Raw genomic sequence first — 24,387 nt, 5'->3', positions numbered from 1 at the left:
GTTTGTTTACCTTACACTGCTAAGGTGGTTAACCATTACCTATTTTGCCGTGTTTTCTTATGGATCCGTGATACGAACAGGACATTACAGTCTGAAATGCAGAATGAAGAAGTGTTGTCTGAGATGAGTTCCTTCATGACCTCCTTTCACTGAAAACAACTTTGGTTATTTTTATCATGACAGAGTGGAGCACACCTCACTTGAAAGTCATTCTTATCGGAAACTCTGGGTGAGTGTCTGTCTTAAGACAGTTTTGATGGTAAATCTACTAGTGAAGCATGTACACGTAGACCCACATGCAATTCACATAAAAGGCAATACAAACTATTTTTCCAGTATAGTCCAGAATACTTCTGTAAGAACAACAAAGACATGAATGCTACCATTTGGTATCACTATGACTACAATTTTGATGTTTCTGAAAGAATGTTATATACCTTTATTCACCAATGTTGTATTATATTGATTAAAAAACTGTAAATACATTTCAGTTATTTTTTTAAAGGATTTTAAAGGACAGTAATGGCTACTGAAAAAGGAGCTTGCCTATCATAAATAAAAAAAATAGCCTACATTTAAAAATATATATTAAAAAAATTTAAAGTAATTTACTGTTATTATAAATATTAATGTTTTTCGTTGTACAACCCGAATTCTGTAAATGTTGAGATGTTTTTTAAATTTGAATAAAATGAAAACTAAAAGACTTTCAAATCACATGAGCCCATATTTTATTCATAATAGAACGTAACATAACAAATGTTTAAACTGAGGAATTTTAAAAATTTTATGCACAAAATGAGCTCATTTCAAATTTCATGTCTGCTACAGGTCTCAAATTAGTTGGGACGGGGGCATGTTTACCAGGGTGTAGCAGCTCCCCTTCTTTTCAAAACAGCTTGAAGACGTCTGGGCATCGAAGTTATGAGTTTCTGGAGTTTTGTTGGAATTTGGTCCCATTCTTGCCTGATATAGGTTTCCAGCTGCTGAAGAGTTCGTGGTCGTCTTTGACATATTTTTCGTTTAATGATGCGCCAAATGTTCTCTATAGGTGAAAGATCTGGACTGCAGGCAGGTCAATTCAACACCTGGACTCTTCTACTACGAAGCCATGCTGTTGTAATAGCTGCAGTATGTGGTTTTGCATTGTCCTGCTGATATATACGTCGTCTGGAGGGGAGCATATGTTGCTCTAAAACCTTTATATACCTTTCAGCATTCATAGTGCCTTCCAAAACATGCAAGCTGCCCATACGGGTCTTAATCAGGCTCTGCTCTGGTTTATTTAGTTTGGAGATTCATTCAACCAGAGAGGGGCCCAGGAAAACACAGCTGGAGGCTCACTGGAGTTTACACAAACATCTATCATGCAACATTTAAACACATGAGCATGCAAACAGACTCACAGACAAAACAAGTCAGGCACATGCACTTATGCACCCCCATACCATCAGAGATGCTGGCTTTTGAACCAAACGCTGATAACATGCTGGAAGGTCTCCCTCCTCTTTAGCCCGGAGGACACGACGTCCGTGATTTCCAACAAGAATGTCAAATTTGGACTCGTCTGACCCTAGAACACTTTTCCACTTTGAAACAGTTAATTTTAAATGAGCCTTGGCCCACAGGATATGACGGTGCTTCTGGACCATGTTCACATATGGTTTCCTTTTTGCATGATAGAGCTTTAGTTGCCATCTGCAGATGGCACGCCGGATTGTGTTTACCGACAGTGGTTTCTGGAAGTATTCCTGGGCCCATTTAGTAATGTCAATGACAGAATCATGCCGATGATGATGATGTAGTGTCATCTGAGGCCCGAAGACCACGGGCATCCAACAAAGGTCTTCGGCCTTGTCCCTTACACACAGAGATTTCTCCAGTTTCTCTGAATCTTTTGATGATGTTATGCACTGTAGATGATGAGATTCACAAAGCATTTGCAATTTGATGTTGAGGAACATTGTTTTTAAAGCATTCCACAATCTTTTTACTCACTCTTTCACAGATTGGAGAACCTCTGTCCATCTCTGAGAGACTCCGCCTTTCTAAGACATCCCTTTTATAGCTAATCATGTTACAGACCCGATGTCAATTAACTTAATTAGTTGCTAGATTGTCTCCCAGCTGAATCTTTTCAAAATTTCTTGCTTTTTCAGCCCTTTGTTGCCCCTGTGCCAACGTTTTTGAGACCTGTAGCAGGCATCAAATTTGAAATGAGCTCATTTAGTGGATAAACGTGTAAAATTTCTCAGTTTAAACATTTGTTATGTTATCTATGTTCTATTGTGAATAAAATATTGGCTCATGTGATTTGAAAGTCTTTTAGTTTTCATTTTATTCAAATTTTAAAATAATGTCCCAATATTTCCGGACTTCAGGTTGTATTTTAATAAATTAGTTGTTTCAATATATAATAATAATAATTTTGTTTGAAAAACATTTAAAAGTGATTCCAGTGATTCCAAACTTTTGAATAGTTTGTCAAAGTGTACTTTGATCCAAAAACAAAGACCAAACTGTTAAACAAAAATAAGGAAGTACAGAAAGAAACTAAAAGCAGTGTTACTCTCTAAACATAGAAAACCTCAACAGCTGCTGGTGTTTCTAAAAAATTTGGAACATTTAACAGAGGAAGCTGGTTCTGTAACTCAGAGTTAATACACTTTATTGTGTATAGTATAATTTCACAGTTAATTCTCTGGTCATTTAGTATTCCTGTTTCTTTCTTCTTCTTTTTTTAACAGAGTGGGAAAGTCTTCATTTATGACCCGGTTTGTCCACCATCGCTTTACTAATTTGTATCGCGCCACAATCGGGGTAGATTTCCTTACTAAGGAAATCACTATAGATAAAAGATCAGTGATTCTTCAGGTGAGATACATTTACATTCATTCATGTTAAACCCCCAGTTTTTCAAAATAAAACCAACATTCACTTCATGTCATACACAGGATCCACTGATAGTTTTCATTACAGTAACACAGGTTACACCGAATAGGGCTCTACAAACTGTGTCATGCAATAATACTCAGCTGTTCTTGCACCAGATCTGGGACACTGCAGGAACAGAGAGGTTTCACTCTCTGGGTACCACACTGTATCGTGGAGCTCACTGCTGCCTTCTAGTGTTTGATGTTACCTCGTACGTCTCCTTTGATGCACTAGACGTCTGGAAGAAAGAGTTCCTGGTGCAGGCATGTCCCTCGGACCCCTCTGCATTCCCTTTCATAGTGCTCGGCAATAAAATTGACTTGGATTATCGTGAGGTTAGTCATCAATATTGAATTACGAGCTATAAGATCTAATGACTTTGCTTAATAACTGATAGCAGGCTTTGATTGACAGGTGTCCCCAAGCAAAGCCCAGCAGTGGTGCAGTGAAATCGGAGCTGAATATTTGGAATGTAGTGCCAAGGAAGACACTGGCGTGGACACGACTTTTCACAGTGCGGCACGAGCGGCCCTGCAGTATGTGAGTTCAAGCTGTCTGTATAAACAAGACTAAATCAGGATTTTTAACAAATACTTAATTTTGTTTTTGATCAGACTAGCCAGGGATAATTGAACATTTCATACTTAGCTTGTACCAAAAAAGCAGCAGTATTAAGTTATAGTTGTTTGTGCCACACTTTCTACAGCTCACAAGTCACCATGTGGAAAATGGAGAAGACATCCAGATTACACAGAAACAACAGGAGAAGCAGCCAAATAAAAAATGCTATTGTTAAAGCAAGGACAAACACCTGCGCTACTCTTCATTAAGGCCCCTTCACAGAAAGGATGACAATTATGATAACTAGAACTATAAATGTTTGTTCTGAGAAAAACAAAGTCCACAACAGCTATAAGAATAACTACACAGAAGAACAATATCTTTGGAATCACTTTCGAAACTGCTGATGAATGATAAAAAAATATGGAGTCAATCAGGATTAAAACAAATTAATTTAAAAGGATATTTTTATTCAAATAAATACAAACACTGATCTTGATTAATGTAAGTGTAAATAAAACCTCACAAACTACTTCATTTGAATACTATGCTGGGATATCATTCCTTTATTTCAGCTGAAATAGCTCCATATTAAATGGAAACGAGTCAACCTCCTTGTTTACTCTGCTTTCTGAGAATACAGCTAGTCAAATTCACAACAATTCTGAAAGACACTAGGGGTGGAATGAAATCTCTGGATGTGCTGCATGAAACTAAAGAAATGAGTCAAAATTAATCAGGGAGACAGTTTATATTTCTGTTTCTTTTATAAGTCAAGACAAAAAAGGCAATCAGGAGATGACCAACATGTAAAAACGTTGTACAGGTAAATATATAAAAGGCCAGGATATCATCTTCATTTCTTGCATTATGAATGAACTATATTACAGTGGAATCCGAACTTGGCTTTCACCAAGAGTGAGTACAGCAATCCTCACCCACATGACATACAGGTATACACTGAACATTTAGTTTGCATACCTCTCAGAAAATCAAAAGTAAAAAAAAAAAAAAAAAAATTATCTTCACATGGACAACTTCCTTCACAATCTAGGGCAGAGAAAATTCTACAAAGTTATGTTGTGAAAAAGTTAAGAGGACAAGCCAGAGGAAGGGAAAAAGCTGAGTGTTTACTAATAAACGGCGGTTTGGTAAGGTGAGGAATTAAAGAAATGTGAACTATGTTTTTCCGATTTTTACATCTCAAGGTTTGGCATACACAAACACAGAATGAAACAAGCGTAGAAATATGCAGTAAACAAAGTAAAAGCCCTTCAGATGTTTACATCCTTTTCAGCTGTAGCACATCACCACTCACATTGAGCACAAATACAATGTCTTTCTGTATGTAAATGTACTTGACGAGACCGGCCCATCCAAAAGCCCTTCTTCCCTCAAATCCTTAAACCAATGGGGATGGCCAAGAATTTTTAAAACAAAAACAAAAAAATAAAAGTAGAGCTAAAAAAAAAAAAAAAAAAAAAAAAAACCGCACACATACACAGGAGAAATGCTTTAAAATTACAAAAATAAACTACACAAAAGATCTTCTCCATCGCTTACTAATTTTTGGGGAAGTTTTGCTTTTTTTTTAGTTTTCTTTGTTTGTTTGTATGGCAAATCTCAGTTCTAGCAAAGTCTCTGTCCTGCCAATAATGTACTTCCATGGCCACTTCGTTAACTGCAGTTCTGCCTCTATTTCTGCTCAATGCAGAAGTGCAGACTTCACCAGGAGGCTGGAGTCCAGAACGATTTATTATGCAGATCTTATTTCACTGAGCTGTTCCAGTGAAAAATATCCCCTCTTGTCTGAGGACAAGTGCTTGATCCCCCCCCCCCCCCCTCCCATTTCAGTTTCTTCCCCTCACATGAAAATGACACCAGTCATCTCCAGTCAGAATCCTCCCGCAGTGTCCACACATTTAACGTGAACTAAAACTTCACACTGAAGTCCATCGCAGAAAAGAGAGCTACTTCATTTGAGCCCAGCTGGCAGAACAAACATTACAAATATCTTAAAACTGGTGTTTGAATTTACTGAAGCAAGATATAGGTTTTGAAAGAAATGGGGGAAGAGCAGAAAGGAAGACTCTACAATGGAAAAAGCAAATTAGTTTTTTTTTCTGTCTCCCACTCCAAGTATGTTGAAAAATACTCAAATAAGCAATGTGCTTTTCTCCATTCATACAATTAACAAAAAAAAAAGCTTTAAAGTATTTTTTAAGCTTTTAAGCTTTAAGTATTCTTAAACACTATTTTCTTGCTGATTTTGATGGATGTTACAGTGGAAGATGTGTTGAATCCGGATGGAGCGTTAGAAGTGGTGCAAGTCTATCTGTTCTTGGAGGACAAACGGAGAGAGGTGCTTACTGGTCCATTCTTGCTTTCTTCTGACCAATCCCTTTCCTGAAATAAAATGTACAAACATTTTAATAAATCAACCATATTTCTACTACGGTTGAATTTTTTTTTTTTTTTAAGAAATTAATAGCTTTATTTAACAAGGATGCATTAAATTGATTAAATATTTAAAAGATGACATTTATTAAACAGCTGTACTGCTTAATATTTGTGTACACGTACATCAGTGTCAAATGATCCTTAAAATGCTTCACTGACGTGATCAATAAATCCGCATGATGATTTTATGGATCATGTGACAGTAAAGACTGAAATAACGGCTGCTGAAAATTCAGCTTTGCCACAGGAATACATTACATTAAGCATTCATAAGAAAATCAACTTAAATTGTAATATTTAACATTACTGTATTCTTGATCAAATGCACTTTTCTAATATTGGAGACACTCACGTATCTGGTGAAGAAACTGCTCTTTTTGGGGCAGGCTTTGCAGAAAGGCCATCTTTGTTAGACTCTACAAAGCAAGAGGCGAAACAAATCAATTGTTAAAAATCTACCTTGTCACTGCCTGAAACAAAAACCTGTTTTGTCCACCGAAGAACAGCTCTACCTTGCAGCCATCGCACTTGTGTAGCCGGGCCATAACCTTTCTCGTTGCGTGCAGCGATGCGGAAGATGATGGCAGGTTTGGTGGTGTAGTCTATGTGGGCGTTGGACAGGCTGGAGGACTGGACCAGGCAGGAAGGATTTGGCCCACAGTAAACACGCATGAAGGCAAGCTGGGCCGGGGCCGAGGGTTTCGCCTCGGTGGTCTGGCTGCTCTGGATAGCCAGATACACAGAATACTCCGTGATCTTTCCTGATGTCACGGATGGGGGCTCCCATGTAAGGTGGGCACCGTCTGGACTCTAAGGAGAGAAATAAGTAAAGAAAGGATGTGTTTTTATGAGTGTAATGATAAAACATTATTATTTTAAATAATGTTTTCAAAAAGTTTTTGAAAAATTTATTTTACAGCATTACAGTTTTTCCTGTATTTTTAAATTTAAAAAGATGCTGTCCCGGTGAGCAGAAATATTAAAAATCTTAACAACCCTGAAGCTTTAAACGGTGTAAATTGTGTTGGTCAGCAATAGGATAAAATATACACTGCCGTTCAAAAGTTTGGTTGCAGTAAGATTTTTAATGAGTCTCTTATGCTCATCAATTATTGATCAAATAATTGATCAATATTGTAAAATATTGCAATTTCTAATATTTTCTATTCTTATTATAATATACTTTAAAATATAATTTCTGTGACAGTGCTGAATTTTCATCATTACTCCAGTCTTCAGTGTCACATGATCCTTCAGAAATCACACTAATATGCTGATTTATTATCGGTGTTGAAACCATTGTGCTGCTTTGATAAATAGTAAAACTTATATCGAATAAATGCTATTTAACAACCTTGCCGAATAAAAGTATTAATTTCTTGAAAAAAATAAAAATAAATGTACTCACCCAAGACATTGGAATAGTAGAGTAAATTGTAACAATTTCTATTTTGAATAAATTCTGTTCTTTTTACATTTTTATTTATCAAAGAATCCTGAAAAAAGTATCACAGGTCCCCCAAAAATATTAAGCAGCCCAATGGTTTCCAACAGCTTATTAGAAAGATTTCTGAAGGATCATGTGACACTGAAGACTGAAATGGAGTAATGATGCCGAAAATTCGACTTTGCTTCACAGAAATAAATTAAATTTAAATAGCAATTTTTCACAAAATGACCTTTTTGTTCTGTTTTTTAGATCAAATAGATACAGCCTTGAGCATAAACCTTCTTAAAAAAATATATATTTTAAATCTAAAATTTTTCAACAGGAGTATACATTGGATAAAACATTGTTAAAGAAATATCCTTACACATACTAAATTAATTATTAAATTTAATGAATTAAATCAGTTCGGTGTATTGAATTATTCTAAATTATTCTATTCTAAATGCAACTGAAAGCAAATTAAGTAAATCATTCTATTCATTTAAATTTTCCTTAAATCTCTGAAAATCAAATTGTCAAAATTAATTTTTGTAATTAAGGCCTAATTCCCATAATTCCCCCCCCCTTTATTACAAAACCATATGTAACAAGAGTTAAGTGCAAACCTTGCTGATCTTTATGGCACACGGTGCCCCTGGGAAGCCCGGTAAACAGGTCTTGAAAGCAGATATTTCAGAAAAGGCTCCACGGCCACATGTGTTTATACCCGCCACACGGAACTTGTAGGCCGTCCCGGGCTGAAGGTCCACCCTCTTCATCTGGCTGTAGTCAGGGATTGTGCCAGAATCATCCTGCAGCATAATACACAAGTTCTGTCAGTATACTTACTTTTACAAACACACTTACTTTAAGGTCTTAAAATATGGTTAGAAGTATAATCTCATTGTGGCTCACCTCAGCATAAGCGGCGTCATCTGCAGGCATGTAGAAATGTGTTACAACCATATTGGTCACTTTGACAATGCCAACATCAAACCACTGATTTTCTCTCTTCACTTGAGGTTTGATGGTAACAGTGGGAGGGTTTTGTTTCTGTGGGGGAAAAACAGAAAACAGGATTTTAAACTATTATTTCGCACTTCAGTGCATATTACCGTGATTCTTTCCCTATGAAACTTACCGCAGCCTCAATACCATTGGCCACTTCAGTCAGAGCAGCAGCTGCCTGCATCTTAGCTGGACTGGCAACTACTGCAGGGGCTAATGTGCTGGATGGAGCCAAAGCTACAAAGCAAATGAACAGAATTAAACATTAAACAACAAATTTGTCATCACATCTTGACATTTTATTTATATAAATGTGATGTTTTTCTGTAAGCACTAAGCAGCCTATTGTCAAGTGTAGCGATGTGAATCACAGTTCACCATACCAGCGCGGTAAATAAGCATGACCAACAGCTGTGTTTATTTTTTTAATCTTTTAAAAGCACATTTGAGTTATTGCGTTATTGAATTATAATAATGGTTCAAAACAATTACCATAGTCGATACTATTGAAAAGTGAAACTTTACACATACTCTCTGCTGAGGTCCTAGGCAGCAGTCCAACTACTGTACTTGTGACAGCGGTGGCGATCTCGTTGTGTCCATTGCTTTCTGATGAGGGGTCATTTAAACTGTCAGCTGGAGCCAAGCCCTCAGTGGGCAGTGCGGCCAGTGCAGCAGCTTGTTGCTGGGCTGCCTGGAGCTGCTGTTGCTGCTGAACCAAAGCCGCTAGTTCCTGCTGGGTCAGAATAATGGGTATGGTGTGGGTCTGCTGGTCGTCTCCTCCGGCATCACCTGAGCCTGATGAGAGAATGAGACAGAATGAGCTCTAGACTGAATATGAACATGTGCAGGTCATAGGTTGGGATTCTGCAAATAAATGATGGTGACTCACTCATAACGGCCTGCTGTGCTGCTTGTAGTACAGCCTGAATTGCGAGGGCTTGGGCCTCTTCTGTCGCTGCAGCCTGGGCCGCTGCCTCTGCGGCTGCCGTGACGGCCAGCTCCTCTGGGGTCAGACCCGTCACCATCAGCGTTGTGGGTTGCCCGTCTGACATCAGCTCTGGTGGCAAGGCCAGCGCCTCGGCCTGTGAAGCTGATGCTGCCTCTACACCCTCCATCTATTTTTTTTTTTAAATAAAGTTAAATGGATAGTTCACCCAAAAATCTAAATTCTGTCATTAATTACTCATGTCGTTCATCTTCGGAAGACAAATTAAGATTTTTGATGAAATCCGAGAGCTTTCTGATCCTGCATAGACAGCAAGGGTACTACCACAATCAAGGAATAGAAGCGTAGTAAGAACATCGTTAAAATAGTCCATGTGACACAGTGGTTCAACCGTAATCTTATGAAGCTACGAGAATACTTTTTGTGCGCAACATTGTTTACGTTTAGATCATAGCATGTGCATGAATCATGAATACTCTCCAAAATGGCACCATGGTGACGCAGAGACGACGAATTGTTGAATAAAGTCGTTATTTTTGTTTTCTTTGCACATAAAAATGATTCTCGTAGCGTTGTAAAATCACGGTTGAACCACTGATGTCACATGAACTATTTTAACTATTTTTATACTATGTTTCAGTGACTTGATCGTGGTAGTAACCTTGCTGTCTATGGGAGGGTCAGAGAGCTCTCGGATTTCATCAAATATATCTTAATTTGTGTTCTGAAGATGAACAAAGGTCTTACAGATTTGGAACGACATGAGGGCGAGTAATTTATATAATTTTCATTTTTGGGCAAACTATCCCTTTAAGTATAATACTTTTTGCTAATTTTGCAAAGTTATTTGCAAAAATAGCTGAAAACTTTTACAGGAAATAAAACAACTTACATTAATCTTTATATTTGTTTTGGTACGAAATTAATATTTTACAGTTATCCATGTTAACTACTATTTAAATAAATAAAAGTACAAAACACTTTAAAAATGAGTTTGAATTAAATTTATTTGCAATAACGGTTTAATTTTTCTAACAGTTTAATGTCTCTAAAGGAAACTAATATTTTTTCATAAGAGTTAAGAGTTAAAAATTATTGGAATATTGGTCTGTCTGTGCATTAATAACAGTAAATTGTACAGTTGCAACTGACTGTACCTCAGCTGTCGGTAGCTGCTCCGGAGCGGTTTCTCCCTCTGCCATGCTAGAAGCGTCATGTTCCATGGGCACTGCTCCTTCCTCTGCCTGGCTCTCTGTCTGCATGGCTACCGCTACGGCTTCTCCCTGGAAGTCACTCGGCAAGGCGGCTGCCTCCGCCTGGAAGTCACTTGGCATTGCTTCTGCCCCCGCCTCTGTCTGGAACTCTGCCTGCATGGCGACTGCCTCTGCTTCAGCCTGGCCTTGTGCCTGCAAAGACTCTGCCTCTGAGCTCTCCATAACAACCGGCTCAGCTCCGGCCTCTGAGGATGACTCAGTGATTGAGGAGATGGACTACAAGAGAAGAAAAGAAAAAGAAAACATGCTGATGTTGTAAATGCCTCTCTTTTCAACCCTCCCCTCCAACATAAAGTCCTCCACTAACGTTCAGGCTCTTTTTGCATTAGTTCCAAAAGGGTACGAACTCTCTAACCCTACATTTTCTCTAATTCAATATCATGTTAATCAAATATAAGCCCAACATTTAGATCTCAAAACACAGCCCACTCACCGGAACAGCGGGTCCTGGTAGAGGTGTGGCCTGTGTGACTATAGTAATGGCTCTACTCTGGGACGCTGCAGTGGATGGCAGGCCTTCCGTACTGGTGGTAGATTCCGATGCCTCACCACTCTGTTGGGCTAAATGCACAAAATAAATTGTTACTTTCAATTTTTAAAAAGACATAAATGGAACAAATTGCAAGAAATAAAAAAAAATGAATATTGGGTCTCATTCTCTAATTTGTGCATGAAATCTGTGTACACACTCCGAGTAGCCTTACAATTATGTTGAGGAAATTCTATATAGACATTTAACATAAGACATGTTTTTTTTCAAGCACAAAATCAGCATGTTAGAATGACACTGAAGACTGGCACTGGAGACTGGAGTATACTTTTATGTTTTATGTATTCTTATACAAAACATTTTGAACTAGTAAATTAGAAACTTTTAAAATCATAATATTTCACAATATTAGCATTTTTACTGTATTTTTGATCAAATAAAATTGCAGCCTCTCTGCATATAAGACTTCTTTTAAAACCTTTAGGCCACCCCTAACAATAGCCTTATAATTAAAATTCACTAAATGTTAGAATGAGGTTAAGAAATTATTATGCAAATGCATTTCGTGAATTAAGACTGAATTTTTTTCATAAAATTCTTGTGCATATAAATACAAATAACCTACACAATTATTAGCGAATGAGACCCATGGTTTATAAATATTATAAATGTGTAGATTTGAAAATCTTGTGGAAATCTAAAGTACCTGTTCCCTCATCTGTCTCCATATTACAGGTTGCAGTGGTTGCTGTGTTGGTGGTGCCCGTCTCGTGAGTTTCACAAGGTGGGTTTGAGCAGACCCTCTGCACCGTTCCCGTTTGATTTCCGCCCATGTTAGATGACGCTGTAGTTGCTGTGTTGGTGGTGCCCGTCTCGTGAGTTTCACAAGGTGGGTTTGAGCAGACCCTCTGCACTGTCCCAGTTTGATTTCCACCCATGTTAGATGATGCTGTGGTTGCTGTGTTGGTGGTGCCCGTCTCGTGAGTTTCACAAGGTGGGTTTGAGCAGACCCTCTGCACCGTTCCCGTTTGATTTCCGCCCATGTTAGATGATGCTGTGGTTGCTGTGTTGGTGGTGCCCGTCTCGTGGGTCTCACAGGGTGGGTTGGAGCAGACCCTCTGGACAGTGCCAGCAGGAGATGTGCCCATATTCGAAGATGCTGTGGTAGCTGTATTGGTGGTGCCCGTTTCATGGGTCTCACATGGTGGGTTGGAGCAGACCCTCTGTACAGTGCCCATGTTGGCAGATGCAGTGGTGGCAGTGTTTGTTGTACCCGTTTCATGCGTTTCGCAGGGTGGGTTGGAGCACACTCTCTGTACTGTGCCAGCTGGTCCAGTGCCCATATTTGCCGTCGCTGTGGTGGCCGTGTTGGTGGTGCCCGTCTCATGAGTCTCACAGGGTGGGTTGGAGCATACTACAGTAACACTGCCAGAAGCGTCGCCGGCACCAGACTCAGTAGAGGTGGGCTGCTCAGACGTGGGAGAGGCCAAAATGGAAACGGGCAGATCTTGCCCAGGCTGAGATTCCACACCACTGGGTGTTGTTATGAGAGTCACCTGGGTGGGCTTAAGAAAGAACGACACAAGATTAGTGACTACAGATTACGTTATATTTTTCAGTAAATTACATAAATTGTGTAAAACTGTTCATTTTAAATACAAAAATCATGTGTCATTCATTTCTTTATATTATTAGCATATAGTTTCCTTTTTTTTATTACATATTAATTATACATTACAAATAAAGTTTGCTGTCAGTATGATTTTTTAAAAAGAAATTAATACTTTTACTCAGCAAATACATTAAATTGCCTTAGAAACAATCTGAAAAGGTTGTGTGGTCCTAACCTGCATGGTGGAGGTGACAGTGCTCTGAGCAGCTGACACAGCAGTAGCTTTAATGACCTGGCTGGAGAGGGTGGCAATCGAGCCCAGAGTGGTGATGGGAGTTGCCAGGGTGGCATTGGCACTGGCTAAGCTTCCTCCAGCTAAGCTGGTAGAAACTGTTCCTGTGACTGTGCCAAGAGTTGTTACACCTTGGAAAGAGAACAGACACAGCGAGAGGGAAATACTTTAATTATTCATAATAGAGGTTGCTAAATTACACTTGGCACAGATATATATATATATATATATATATATATATATATATATATATATATATATATATATATATATATATATACACACACACTTACCAGTTGTTCCTTTCACAACTAGTGTTGTCACAGTTGGCTTGACCCCAGATACTGGAGACACAAGACGCATTCCTCCCATCGGCACAGTGCGAAGGATGGTTCCAGGCTGACCAGGAGCTCCCTTTAGAACAACCTTCAGATAGGAAATAAACAAGCCAGGTAAGAAAATGGGCTTCAAGTGCTCCAACAGCATCGTGTTTTCTATTTTGCACCAGATATTCTAAACCCCAATACCTGTGTTAGGCCTTGCTGGCCAGCTGCTGTACCAATCTTAGGCACTGCTGTAATGAATTTGCCAGGAGTTCCGGTTCCAGATGTCATCATCTTTGTGGTGATGATGGTAATAGGACTCTTCACCCCTGTACCACTAGTCATACCTACAACAGACAACAGATGCTCAAAAGTCCAAACAAAGTCATCATATATTATCATCATCATCATTATTAAAAATAATGTTGTTAATTGAAAAACACTTTTATTCAAGTTATTAATAAATTACACAAATATAAATCACAAAAATTGTTAATAATATAAATAAACATACATGAATGATATTTATCATCTTTACTGTGTACAGGTACATCTCAAAATTAGAATATCGTGAAAGTTCATTTTTTCTTGTAACATTTCAAAAAGTGAAACTTTCATTTATTTTAGATTCATTACATGTAAAGTAAAACATTTCAAAAAAAATTTTTAATTTTGATGATTAGAGTTTACAGCTCATGAAAGTCAAAAATCAGTATCTAAAAATATTATAATATTTAAATGAGTTTCAATTAATAACCATCCCCACAGTATAAATTCCGTCTATCTCTTGTTCTTTGAAACCACAATAATGGGGAAGACTGCTGACTTGGCAATGATCCAGAAGACGAACATTGACGCCCTCCACAAAGAGGGCAAGTCAGAGAGGGTCATTACTGAAAGGCTGTTTACAGAGTGCTGTATCAAAGCATTTTAAATGCAAAGTTGACTGGAAGGAAGAATTTGGGTAGGAAAAGGTGCACAAGCAACAGGGATGACCGCAAGCTTGAGAATACGGTCAAGCAAAGTCAACCCTCTACAATGCGAGTAAATCACTCGCATTTGCGACTAATCTTCACTCTGGGCGACTAAATGTCTAATATTAGCCACTGGCTAATAAATTCTCAGATTTTACTCGCCAGTGTGTGAGTTGGAGGCCAAGTATTAGTTTAGCACAGATGTATTTTCACTGTCTGAACACACTGACTGAGCGCTTCAGAGTTTCGCTCTCTGTCAAGCGATCTGTGCTGTTTTTCAGTTCATCTGAATGGATGCGCAGCGCACCTGTATTTGACATACCGTGAACTCTAGTGTAACGGCGCACGACTCGCCGTCGCTTTGGTGAGAACAAGAGAGTCTTACATGCCATGCAGATTTGACACGCTACATGCAAATGATATTCTTTGTTGTATTTTCCTGTCAAAATAACGGTGTTCCTATGGATTTTTTTCAGCTTTTAATAACTGCCGGGTTCTCCGGTAGTGGGCGGAACTAATGTGCAAACAGCAATCTCATTGGCTGGTGCTCACCTATTATCGTTCCTGTTTTGATTTCAGCGAACCAGTTCGAGTGAACGCACACAACCTGATTAATATTCATGAATCCAGCAGCTCGTTAATCCTTAGTGCGTTTTATTATAAAATTCTGCTAGTATAAAAGTTTTATTGTTCTTATTAGCGGAATTCAAATTATCATCATCATTTTATCAATATCATTGTTAGTTTAGTCCCATTTTTTTAACAGAAACACTGAATGACCAAAAAAGCACCACCAGTCCTAAATTCAGTTCAAATGTATATGCATTCATACATGGTTACTAAATGTTGGCACCTGCCCACACTGCCAAAGGTACCAAAAGCTGGTTCAATGACCATGGTGTTACTGTGCTTGATTGGCCAGCAAACTCGCCTGACCTGAACCCCATAGAGAATCTATGGGGTATTGTCAAAAGGAAGATGAGAGACACCAGACCCAACAATGCAGACGGCCTGAAGGCCGCTATCAAAGCAACCTGGGCTTCCATACCACCTCAGCAGTGCCACAGGCTGATTGCCTCCATGCTACGCCGCATTGATGCAGTAATTCATGCAAAAGGCGGCCCAACCAAGTATTGAGTGCATAGAAATTAAACTTTTCAGAAGCCTGACATTTCTGTTTAAAATATCCTTTTTTTATTGATCTTATGTAATATTCTAATTTTCTGAGATTTTGGGTTTTCATTATCTGTAAGCCATAATCATCAAAATTTCAAGAAATAAATGCACTCTATATATGAAATATTTCACTCTGTGTGTAATGAATCTATATAATATATGGGTATCACTTTCTGAAGTGAGTGACAAAAAATATTGACCTTTTTCCATGATATTCTAATTTTTTTAAATGTACCTGTATATCAAAAGACAAAGACTTCTTGACAAAATAGCTTGTTTCTTACCTGCAGCTCCCTGCTGTAGAGCAGACAAGGGGATTGTTTTATAAATAGTGGTGGTGCCCGGTTTGGTGGTGTTAGTGGGGGAGATGCCACTGATGCCCAAGATAGTGGGCTTGTTTCCTGTGCCACCTGCTTGACTGGTGGTAATTATCGTGGTTGGTTTTCCATCCGCAGATGTTACCAGCTTCAGAATGGTGCCGGGTGGGAGGGGACCCTTTGTCTATGAAATAAAAAAGACATTGAAGTCGAGATTTCAAATTATAATTAATGTGAGTGTCTCAGGAACCTAAAACTAGTTATACTATAGGTTCAATATACCTGTATAATCTGAGTCACTGGGTTGGAGGAGGCCTGTCGTGTCACAGCAGATGTCTGCACTGGTTTGGTCTGTACCACTGACACCACCTTGCCCAAGCTGGAGAGCTAAAAAAAAAAAAAAAAAAGAATAAATAAGATTAAAGAAATAAACTATGTAGATTCGATCCTTCTAAATTTTCCTATGCCAGAATTTAAAACACTGTACCAAGTTTCCTCCCATGGAAAGTGGGCTCTTGACAAGAGTGATGGTCTTGGTAACTCCGCCCACCACCGTGGTCATAACTTGAGCCTGCTGGGCTACGGTAACTGTGCCAGACTTGTGCACAGTGATGATGGGGCGCGCAGCTGTAGTGGGACTGGACACTGTTGGAGTGGCCACCTGTGCAGCCGCAGTCTTCAGCATGCGAGTGGCAGGGTTGCTTACCTACGACAAAATAATTGTGATCCACGATATTAGTGCTGGCCAAGACTGCAATGTAAATATATAATTTCATATATAAATATTTAATTTAACTGACGTGTGTTTACAGACATGTATGCTGGCGAACGCAAGTTTTTAATTCAGCTCCTCCAGTCAATAGTTCAGAGCTGGAACCATGTCAGTTTTGCTGTTTTAAATCTTGTTTTTTCATTTAAGCATTACACAATACAGTACTGAAGATATTACGTTTAAAAAATTTTTTTGTAGGAAGTCTCTTATGTTCACTAAGGCTGCATTTACTAGATCAAAAACAGCATAAAAACAGTAATATTTTAAAATATTACAACAAAAAAATAAATAAAATTAAAATGTAATTTATTCCTGTGATGGCAAAGCAGCAATTATTCCGGTCTTCAGTGTCACATGATCTTTCAGAAATCATTCTAATATGCTGATTTGTGCTCACGGCACATTCATTATCATCATCACTGTTGAAAACAGCGGAGTTCCTTAATTTTTACAGAAACTGAGATACATTTTTTTTTTAAATCTTTGAGTGAAGTGACATTCAGCCAAGTATGGTGACCCATACTCGGAATTCGTGCTCTGCATTTAACCCATCCAACGTGCACACACACACACACACCGTGAACATACACCCGGAGAAGTGGGCAGCCATTTATGCTGCGGCGCCCGGGGAGCAGTTGGGGGTTCGGTGCCTTGCTCAAGGGCACCTCAGTCGTGGTATTGAGGGTGGAGAGGGCACTGGACATTTACTCCCCCCACCTACAATCCCTGCCGGCCGGAGACTCGAACCCGCAACCTTCAGATTACAAGTCCGACTCTCTAACCATTAGGCCACGACTTCCCCACATTGATAAGTAGAAAGTTCAAAAGAACAGCCATAAATTCTCTTTTGATCAATTTAATACAACACTGCAATTTAATTAAAAAAAGTCAAACTTTTTGAACAGGAGTGTATTTTTGTAAATAAATAAAGCCCAAAGGGCAAGAGACAATATGAACAGTGACAATCTTAAGATAATTACCATGACAGGTGATGCCACTTTAACTGTGGTGGACCCAGGTGTCACAGCTACCGTTTTAACAATTGTGGCCCCAGCCGGCACATTGAGAACAGTGGCTCCAGGGGAAGGAGGGATTTTCTGTGTAGCTGCAGCAGCTGCAGCCAAAGCTGCCATTCCACTCATCTGAGGGCTGCTGCCGATGGGCTAAAAAAATAAATAAAAAAATACACATTTAAATAAAACAATTTATAAGACATCAACAGTTTTATAGATTCCAGCTTTACTTTTTCACTTCATACCGTTCCTTGAGCGGTCTGTGTTGGCACTACCATGCGAACACCTGCAGGAAGTGATGTCACAGTGACTGGGGACTTTCCGGCCTGGGTGGCCTGCCGCACAGTGACAATTGATGCCCCGGTGCCTGAATGAGGGGCTGCAACTTTCAGAATAGCTTTAATATAAAATGAAAAATGTTATACTCAACCTTTCGTGGGGGTGGGTTCAAATAAAGCTATTAATTTAACAAATTGGTACCTGGGCCACGTGCTGTTGAGGCAGCCACGGGACTTGCGGGTATGCCGGGCAGGATTGAGGCTGTGGGAGAAGCAGCCTGGGGCACGAGGGTGATGCCACTTTGCGGCAGACTCTGAGCAGACGGAGCAGCTGCGGCAGGCGCTGGACTCTTAGGCGAGTTTCCAGGAAGGGAGGGAGCTGCGTTGAGGACTGGTGATGTGGCAGCAGTGGCTGATGGGATATCATATTTCTGAAGCTGAAGCAGGTACATGTCTGCTGTAGACACCGCTCCCCAGCTAACCTCCAAAGAATTTGTGTTGGCACGGACAAGCTGTACCCGTGAAGGAGGATTAGGTCGCTCTGCAAAGAAAAAGTGCAATGCCGAAAACCAATCAAATTGCATGGTTTAATACAATAAACTGATGCAAAAAAAAAAAAACTACTCAGTGCGAAACATTTTATGCATTTGGGTATTTTATGAAGCATTTTAACTGTGCCAGATGGATATTTGTTGCACCCACCTGTCTCCAGGTACCACAGGTCTTTGCAGCACACCTGATTGTTCCAAGCTTTGCGGTACCCATCACGTCCACTCCAAACATAAAGTCTGTTGTTAATAGCGACAGCGCAATGTCCTGCTCGTGCACGTGGTATGCTGTCCTCCAAAGTGTCCATCAAAACAGTCTCCCATGCCAAGGTGTCTTAAAAGACAAGAAAACTCATTTTGTTTTACAAGGATTTGGTAACTAATCAAATTGGGCTCAATTCCAAAGTTCTACCGTGTTACAGATAAGATTATCACAATACCTGTATATAACTTCCTGTAGATAACAATAAGTGAAATTTCACAATCCTTAATATCAATTTCAAAATAGCTTTTTACTAATAATAAATGTAAACAAGCAGTAAAAAGAAAACACAGAACAAAGATTTGTTTGATAAAATTTAATTTACATTAACAACATTAAATGTAAATGCAGCCTGATACTGCTGTCTTTTAATGCACAACCCAGACACATTGAGTCAATAATGTGTACTCTTATTTATTTATTTTTTTAAATATCAGTATTGAAGTACTTGTATAAACTATGTTTGGGGTCAGTAAGTTTTTTTTTTTGTTTTTTGAAGGAAATACTTTTATTCAGCAAGGATGCATCAAATAAAAGCTGTTATTTTGAATTTTATATTTAAAGAATCCCAGTTTCCACAAAAATATTAAGCAGCACTCTTTGCATCATAGAAAATAAGAAATGTTTTTTGTGCTCCAAATCAGCATATTAGAATGATTTCTGAAGGATGAAAATTCAGCTTTGCTTTCACAGGAATAAATTACTAAATATGTTTTTAAAATAGAAAAACGTTATTATAAACTACATTTTATTACATGACTGTTTTCACTGCATTTTTGATCAAAGATTTTTAATACTACATGTACTTCAGCAAAAACATACCCAAGTTCAGGCACGCCAGTGTGTTTGTACACTTCCATTCCTTCTCATGTGTGGCCACCTTCACATCATCCATCACTAAGGGAACCCAGCCACCAAAAACATACATTCTGCAGACAAAACAGATTAAAGGTCAGTAACGCCATTGTGTGCATTTAACGAATTCCCTGTTGATGCAATTATATTACACTGAAACTCACTTGTTTGTAATAGTGGTGGCTGAGTGAAGGCTACGGGGGAGGGGAGCTGTGCCGCTTATTGCAGGCTTGTTCCAGGTCAGTGTATCTGAAAAGAAAAGAATGGCCTAATTATTGCTTAACCTAATTGATTGGTTGAATTAATGACCAATGTCTGACAAACAGCACATTAAAAACAGAGATAACCTTCATACCAATATCCAATGTCCAAAGATCTCCCAAACGGCAACCACTCATTCCTCCATATACAACAAGACGTGACTTCTTAGTAGCTTTTTCAGTATAAACTACAGCAGTGTGGCTCTCTCTTGGAGGAGGCAGCACTCCATATGTGACCGGTACATCCCAGCCCATAACGCTGGATCCCGGACGCAGCTCGAGGGTATAGAGGTCATTCAAATATCTGAAAGCACATGTAAGTGAGTATGAACCAAATAATATACAAATATTTATTTCCTGGCCACATTATTATTATATAGTAGGAATACCTGGGAATGTTGTTCTTGGGGTCTTCACTGTCATTGGCAAGCCCCCCAAAAAGATAGCACTTGTTGCCCACAAGAGAAAAACTGTGGCCCAGGCGAGGGCATGGTGGTGCTCCATTTTTAGGGGGTTTTGGTTTCAATTTTTTCCATTCCCATCTGCTTGCCTGATAATAGTAAACACAGAAAGAGGTTTTAAAACACTAGGCATCATACACTTGGCGACGATGCAAAACTGTGGTCACACACCAACAGACTTCCACAAACTGACACAGAAGCACGCACCTCATTGCTTTGACACATTACAAATAAAACAATCAAATGGGAGCTCACAGACAGAAAAACAGAATTATGAGTAACATGTAGTACATGAAATGTATGGCATGTGAAGATGCCAAGAGACAGAACAAGTTTGAAACCAAATCTACATGATTATAATCATACATGTTCTGTACAAGTTCTTCAAACGATGGACAGCATACGTAGTCTTTAGCATCAGATAATAAATAGCACGCTCGCTTTTGGCCCGATAGTGAAAAATGCAACTAATGTGCGCTCTAAAAGATGGCTCAAAATATCAAACATGTTTGATATCGACCGACTAGATGGAGCATAGCCTGAAGCTAAAAATTCAGAGCCTGTGCTCATCATACACTATCAACTGTCAACTCTTGACTGGCCGAAATCAGCAAGCCAGCTACAGCATTCGGCATCTAGAATTTCAGACTGCAAATCTGGGCAAAAATTTTCTAGTGTATACCAGCTTTTAGTCACATAACGGAGTGATTTTAAAGAACTTTTTCTCACCTGTAACTCATAAAGGTCATTGCTGTACTTTCCATATTCCACCATTCCACCAAACACTAACAGACGTGTGCCATCACATACAAAACCATAAGCTGCACAGCCTGGAGGAATGTCTCCACGAACAGCTGGTATGAACCACTGGTTTGTTGCTGAAAAAGAAAGAAATATTTCATTACCCAGTCAATACTCGGTGATAAGGTGCAGACGAATTGCAATAACATTCTCTTGCAGTTTTAAAGTCAAGGTGAATAAAACACACTTTATAAATTCAAAGCACTAAGTCAAAATAACATTAGACAGTAGGACAAAATTCAAAGACGTGACCAATAGAGGAACAATATATCACACCATGAAGTCTTAGATGAATTAAAAGAACAAACTTTAAAGCCACATTGAAACTGTAGTAATATATATTTTTCTTCCATATTGTGTTGTGCAATAAATTATTGAAAGAAAAAAAAATGTAGGGTGAGGACTTGGATTTACAGGAGACTTTGATTAAACATTATGAAGACAAAACATTTTAAAAATGAAACGTATGCATGGATAAATAAGGATCTATAACATGCATTTAGAAAATAGATAGGGTGAACTTTTTTATCTAACGTCGCCTGAGAGGACAGCAGACTGTATATTTTTACATTTTGCTTTATTATTTGTTACTGTTTAACTTGTGTTTTTAAAAAAGGCACCAGAGTGTAACACTGAAGTCTAGTGTGACTAACAAGAAGAGAAATGTACTGAATTGCACAGAACTGAAAAAGGTCACAACAGAGGAATTGGATTGCTTGGCTTCATTGGGAAGACTGTGTGATAAATCATATACCTACCGGCAAATACTGTCTAGTCTAGAGCAGCCTAATTTCCCCAATATTACTAATGTCATTGTGGGCTCAACAGTCACAACACTCGCGGAAAGATAATAAAAAGGCGCACTGCTGCACGTGCAGGAGGGGGCGTGCGCGAGACGCGGCCAACGTCCATTTTTGTTTTCTGGCGCCTTTTTCTTTTCACAACATTCGAGCCGCGAGCGACAAGGCAATGAACGCACAGATTATTTTTATATACAAATACCACGCTTATATGTAATATAAGCAGTTCTATCTGCAGAAAAATGTGCGACTGTCACGTTAAGTCTGTTCTCCATCGTTGAGCGCAAGAAATATAATGAAGAAGTGTAGTGAAAAGGTAAACACACAGAGCACATTTAACCGGATGTAGTTTGTAGTCATATACAAACGCTCCTCAAATAAAGATAACGTTTATAATACTTACCGGTATTATAAACGTGCAGCTCGTCAACGATCCCTTCGTTTCCTCCGCCGAAAACGACCATCAGCTCCTTGATGGCTACGGCTCTGTGCCCGTGTCTCGGTCGGGGAACCGGCCCGGACCATCCCAGAACCCGCTTCCATCGCGGCTGCAGCGGAGCTCCGGTGGTTCCAGGCACAACGGAACCGGGGGACGTCATGTCCTTTTACTGAGGAAACAAGGCAATGCACTTCATGACTCTTAGCCACTAACATCTGTTCTGTGAGCTCAAGTCAGCGAAAATATAGCACAACATAGAATAGTATACATTAAATAACACGTTCTGAATAGATATGCATTGTTATAACATTACAGCGGTGCCACTAAAACCCCAAACACTGGGTTATTCAGAAGTTTGATTAATTCAGGAATGCCGCCATTTTGGCGCTTGCAGACGGGCTAAAAGCCGACAAGCTAGTCTAGAATAACCGCGTACAGCAAGTTCAGCATCGATCACGTTATATACCAAACACCACATAGCACCACGTTCTAGTTTAAAAAGCCACATCCCAAAATTACATTAGGCAGTTAAATGTCCCTGATGCAGAAAGAGTATCAACCCATGGAAGTCGCCATCTTGAAACAAGCCTCCGCCAGTCTGAAAAATGGCGGAGCGGCAAATAAAAACAATAAATTTCAGTCAGCTAAATAACAAGTGTAAGTGAACAAACTGTATAATAACTGCTAAGTGAGAACTACTCAAAACCCCATGGGCGAAATACTTCGAAGGTACACCAAAAATGGAAAATCACAAACTAACTCGAAACCCAGTCCCCATTTGCTGCAGAAGGCTATTTCCATGCCTCTCTGGGAGTCGCCATCTTGTCAATCTCTGAAAATAACAACAATACTAGATTTTAAGCGTGCAATTTGATTCCGGTGCAGTGCAAAATAAAACCATCGCCCGAGTGCTGCAGTTTCCAAGCGGTCTGGGCATTTAAGCGAGACTTGTGATATCCATTCAGCGGAATGCGGTTCCCAGCAGCGCAGATAAAACACATCTAGCCTCACTTCACCAAAGGATCCACGCATAAATACGAAAGCGCAAATACATACTACGAGAAGATACGTCCGCGCAAGTCTCCTCCAAGCGAAAACTATAGACGGCTTTGTTTTTATTTAATTCATGCCGCCCCGGTGTAAGCAGCCATCTTGTCGTCAAATCAACCCACTAGCAGCTCCCACAAGAAAAATGGCGGCTAAGTTTATGTTCGCCATCAAAAAATACACATTTCGGCGCAATGCATTCTCTTCGCCAAAAGGCATACGTACGAGATTCGTGTTGCAATATCCGAGTAACTGCTTCGATGGTCTGTTTTTTAAATGATAGCCCAGGTTCATCCAAATCTGTTAAGAAGTATCCACTCTCATGCCTGCCTGGAAGCCGCCATGTTCTTGACAATGTACAGCCGCTCCTGCAGCCACCCGTAACAAATATGGCTGAATCACCACGTCCCTCTCTAGAGCTCTTTGGAAAACACTCACGCACACTTCAGATATACAATCCTGCATTTCTTAAGCAATTATTTTAGAATTATCATACCCTATAGGTATGTATCTCAGATCTGCTAAAACTATTAAGGCAATTTCTACACATTTTTTACACTTAATATATTAAGGGCTTATTGTCCCACACTAAAGATGGCGACATAAGCCGAAGTTTATTGTTAGATGTTCGTTTTCTCACATTTTTTGCGCAGTGGCTCCACAAATATGCATGATAAAATTATTATTAGGTCGAAGAAAAGAAGAATTTGTAAGTTAACCACGAATGAATGAATGAACACGACTTCTATTTTGTGGAAGTAACGCCCCCTTGAAGGCGCTCTGGAATACAGCCTCAAGCTGACATAAAGCCAGCTGTGTTGTCTTCCTAGAACAGAAACTTAGTTAGAAAAAAGCTTAACGTCTTTGAAACACATTTGAACATCAGCCAGATGCATAAATATTGTGCCATTTATAAAATGGAGTGTCAAAGGCGACGCAGAATGTGTATAATGTTAAAAAAAACATTTAATGAAACTGTGCATGTTAAATAAAACGTTTATTTACAACATAATCCTTTACTTGGGTTAAAACCTTTATCATGTTGCAGTTAC

At 39.2% G+C, this 24,387-nt stretch overlaps 2 protein-coding genes across 4 annotated transcripts; one reads left to right on the top strand and one right to left on the bottom strand.

Annotated features, from left to right (window-relative positions):
* The first annotated feature begins 82 nt into the window (after positions 1-82).
* LOC306857018 (ras-related protein Rab-7a-like) lies at positions 83-4,036 on the top strand. 2 transcript variants are annotated; one of them, XM_079396642.1, is made up of 5 exons: positions 83-229; positions 2,748-2,874; positions 3,051-3,269; positions 3,349-3,470; positions 3,641-4,036. In XM_079396642.1, the coding sequence occupies exons 1-5, from the start codon at positions 177-179 to the stop codon at positions 3,762-3,764; spliced, it is 645 nt and encodes a 214-aa protein (XP_079252768.1). In that variant the 5' UTR covers positions 83-176; the 3' UTR covers positions 3,765-4,036. The 2 variants fall into 2 exon arrangements, with proteins under 2 accessions (XP_079252768.1, XP_079252769.1); XM_079396643.1 differs by having other exon boundaries at positions 3,349-3,474; positions 3,641-3,865.
* LOC306857015 (host cell factor 1-like) lies at positions 3,952-23,679 on the bottom strand. Of its 2 annotated transcripts, none has more exons than XM_079396638.1 (28): positions 23,561-23,679; positions 22,253-22,457; positions 20,978-21,126; positions 20,177-20,337; positions 19,883-20,091; positions 19,692-19,776; positions 19,495-19,601; positions 18,565-18,744; positions 18,065-18,403; positions 17,830-17,981; positions 17,552-17,734; positions 16,287-16,505; positions 16,082-16,186; positions 15,767-15,983; positions 13,537-13,679; positions 13,303-13,435; positions 12,953-13,140; positions 11,812-12,670; positions 11,049-11,176; positions 10,499-10,831; positions 9,285-9,510; positions 8,924-9,190; positions 8,526-8,629; positions 8,300-8,437; positions 8,011-8,196; positions 6,468-6,765; positions 6,308-6,371; positions 3,952-5,901 (listed from the first exon to the last, which is right to left on the bottom strand). In XM_079396638.1, exons 2-28 carry the CDS (start codon positions 22,446-22,448, stop codon positions 5,862-5,864), a joined length of 5,409 nt encoding a protein of 1,802 aa, XP_079252764.1. In that variant the 5' UTR covers positions 22,449-22,457; positions 23,561-23,679; the 3' UTR covers positions 3,952-5,861. The 2 variants fall into 2 exon arrangements, with proteins under 2 accessions (XP_079252764.1, XP_079252763.1); XM_079396637.1 differs by lacking the exon at positions 23,561-23,679 and adding an exon at positions 23,345-23,471.
* Positions 23,680-24,387: the final 708 nt, after the last annotated feature.

The sequence above is a fragment of the Barbus barbus genome (genome assembly GCF_936440315.1).
Source record: "Barbus barbus genome assembly, chromosome: 37".
Taxonomy (NCBI): Eukaryota; Metazoa; Chordata; class Actinopteri; order Cypriniformes; family Cyprinidae; genus Barbus; species Barbus barbus.
This window is presented reverse-complemented; position numbering and strand designations above follow the sequence as displayed.

Coding starts and splice junctions, on each gene's coding strand:
- LOC306857018 (XM_079396642.1), top strand. CDS start 177: ATGACAGAGTGGAGCACACCTCACTTGAAAGTCATTCTTATCGGAAAC. Junction 230..2,747: donor ATTCTTATCGGAAACTCTGG/GTGAGTGTCTGT, acceptor TTTTTTTAACAG/AGTGGGAAAGTCTTCATTTA. Junction 3,270..3,348: donor TTGACTTGGATTATCGTGAG/GTTAGTCATCAA, acceptor TTTGATTGACAG/GTGTCCCCAAGCAAAGCCCA.
- LOC306857015 (XM_079396638.1), bottom strand. CDS start 22,448: ATGACGTCCCCCGGTTCCGTTGTGCCTGGAACCACCGGAGCTCCGCTG. Junction 20,092..20,176: donor CCCAAGAACAACATTCCCAG/GTATTCCTACTA, acceptor ATGTGCTTTCAG/ATATTTGAATGACCTCTATA. Junction 16,187..16,286: donor TTTCCATGGGAGGAAACTTG/GTACAGTGTTTT, acceptor TTTTTTTTTTAG/CTCTCCAGCTTGGGCAAGGT.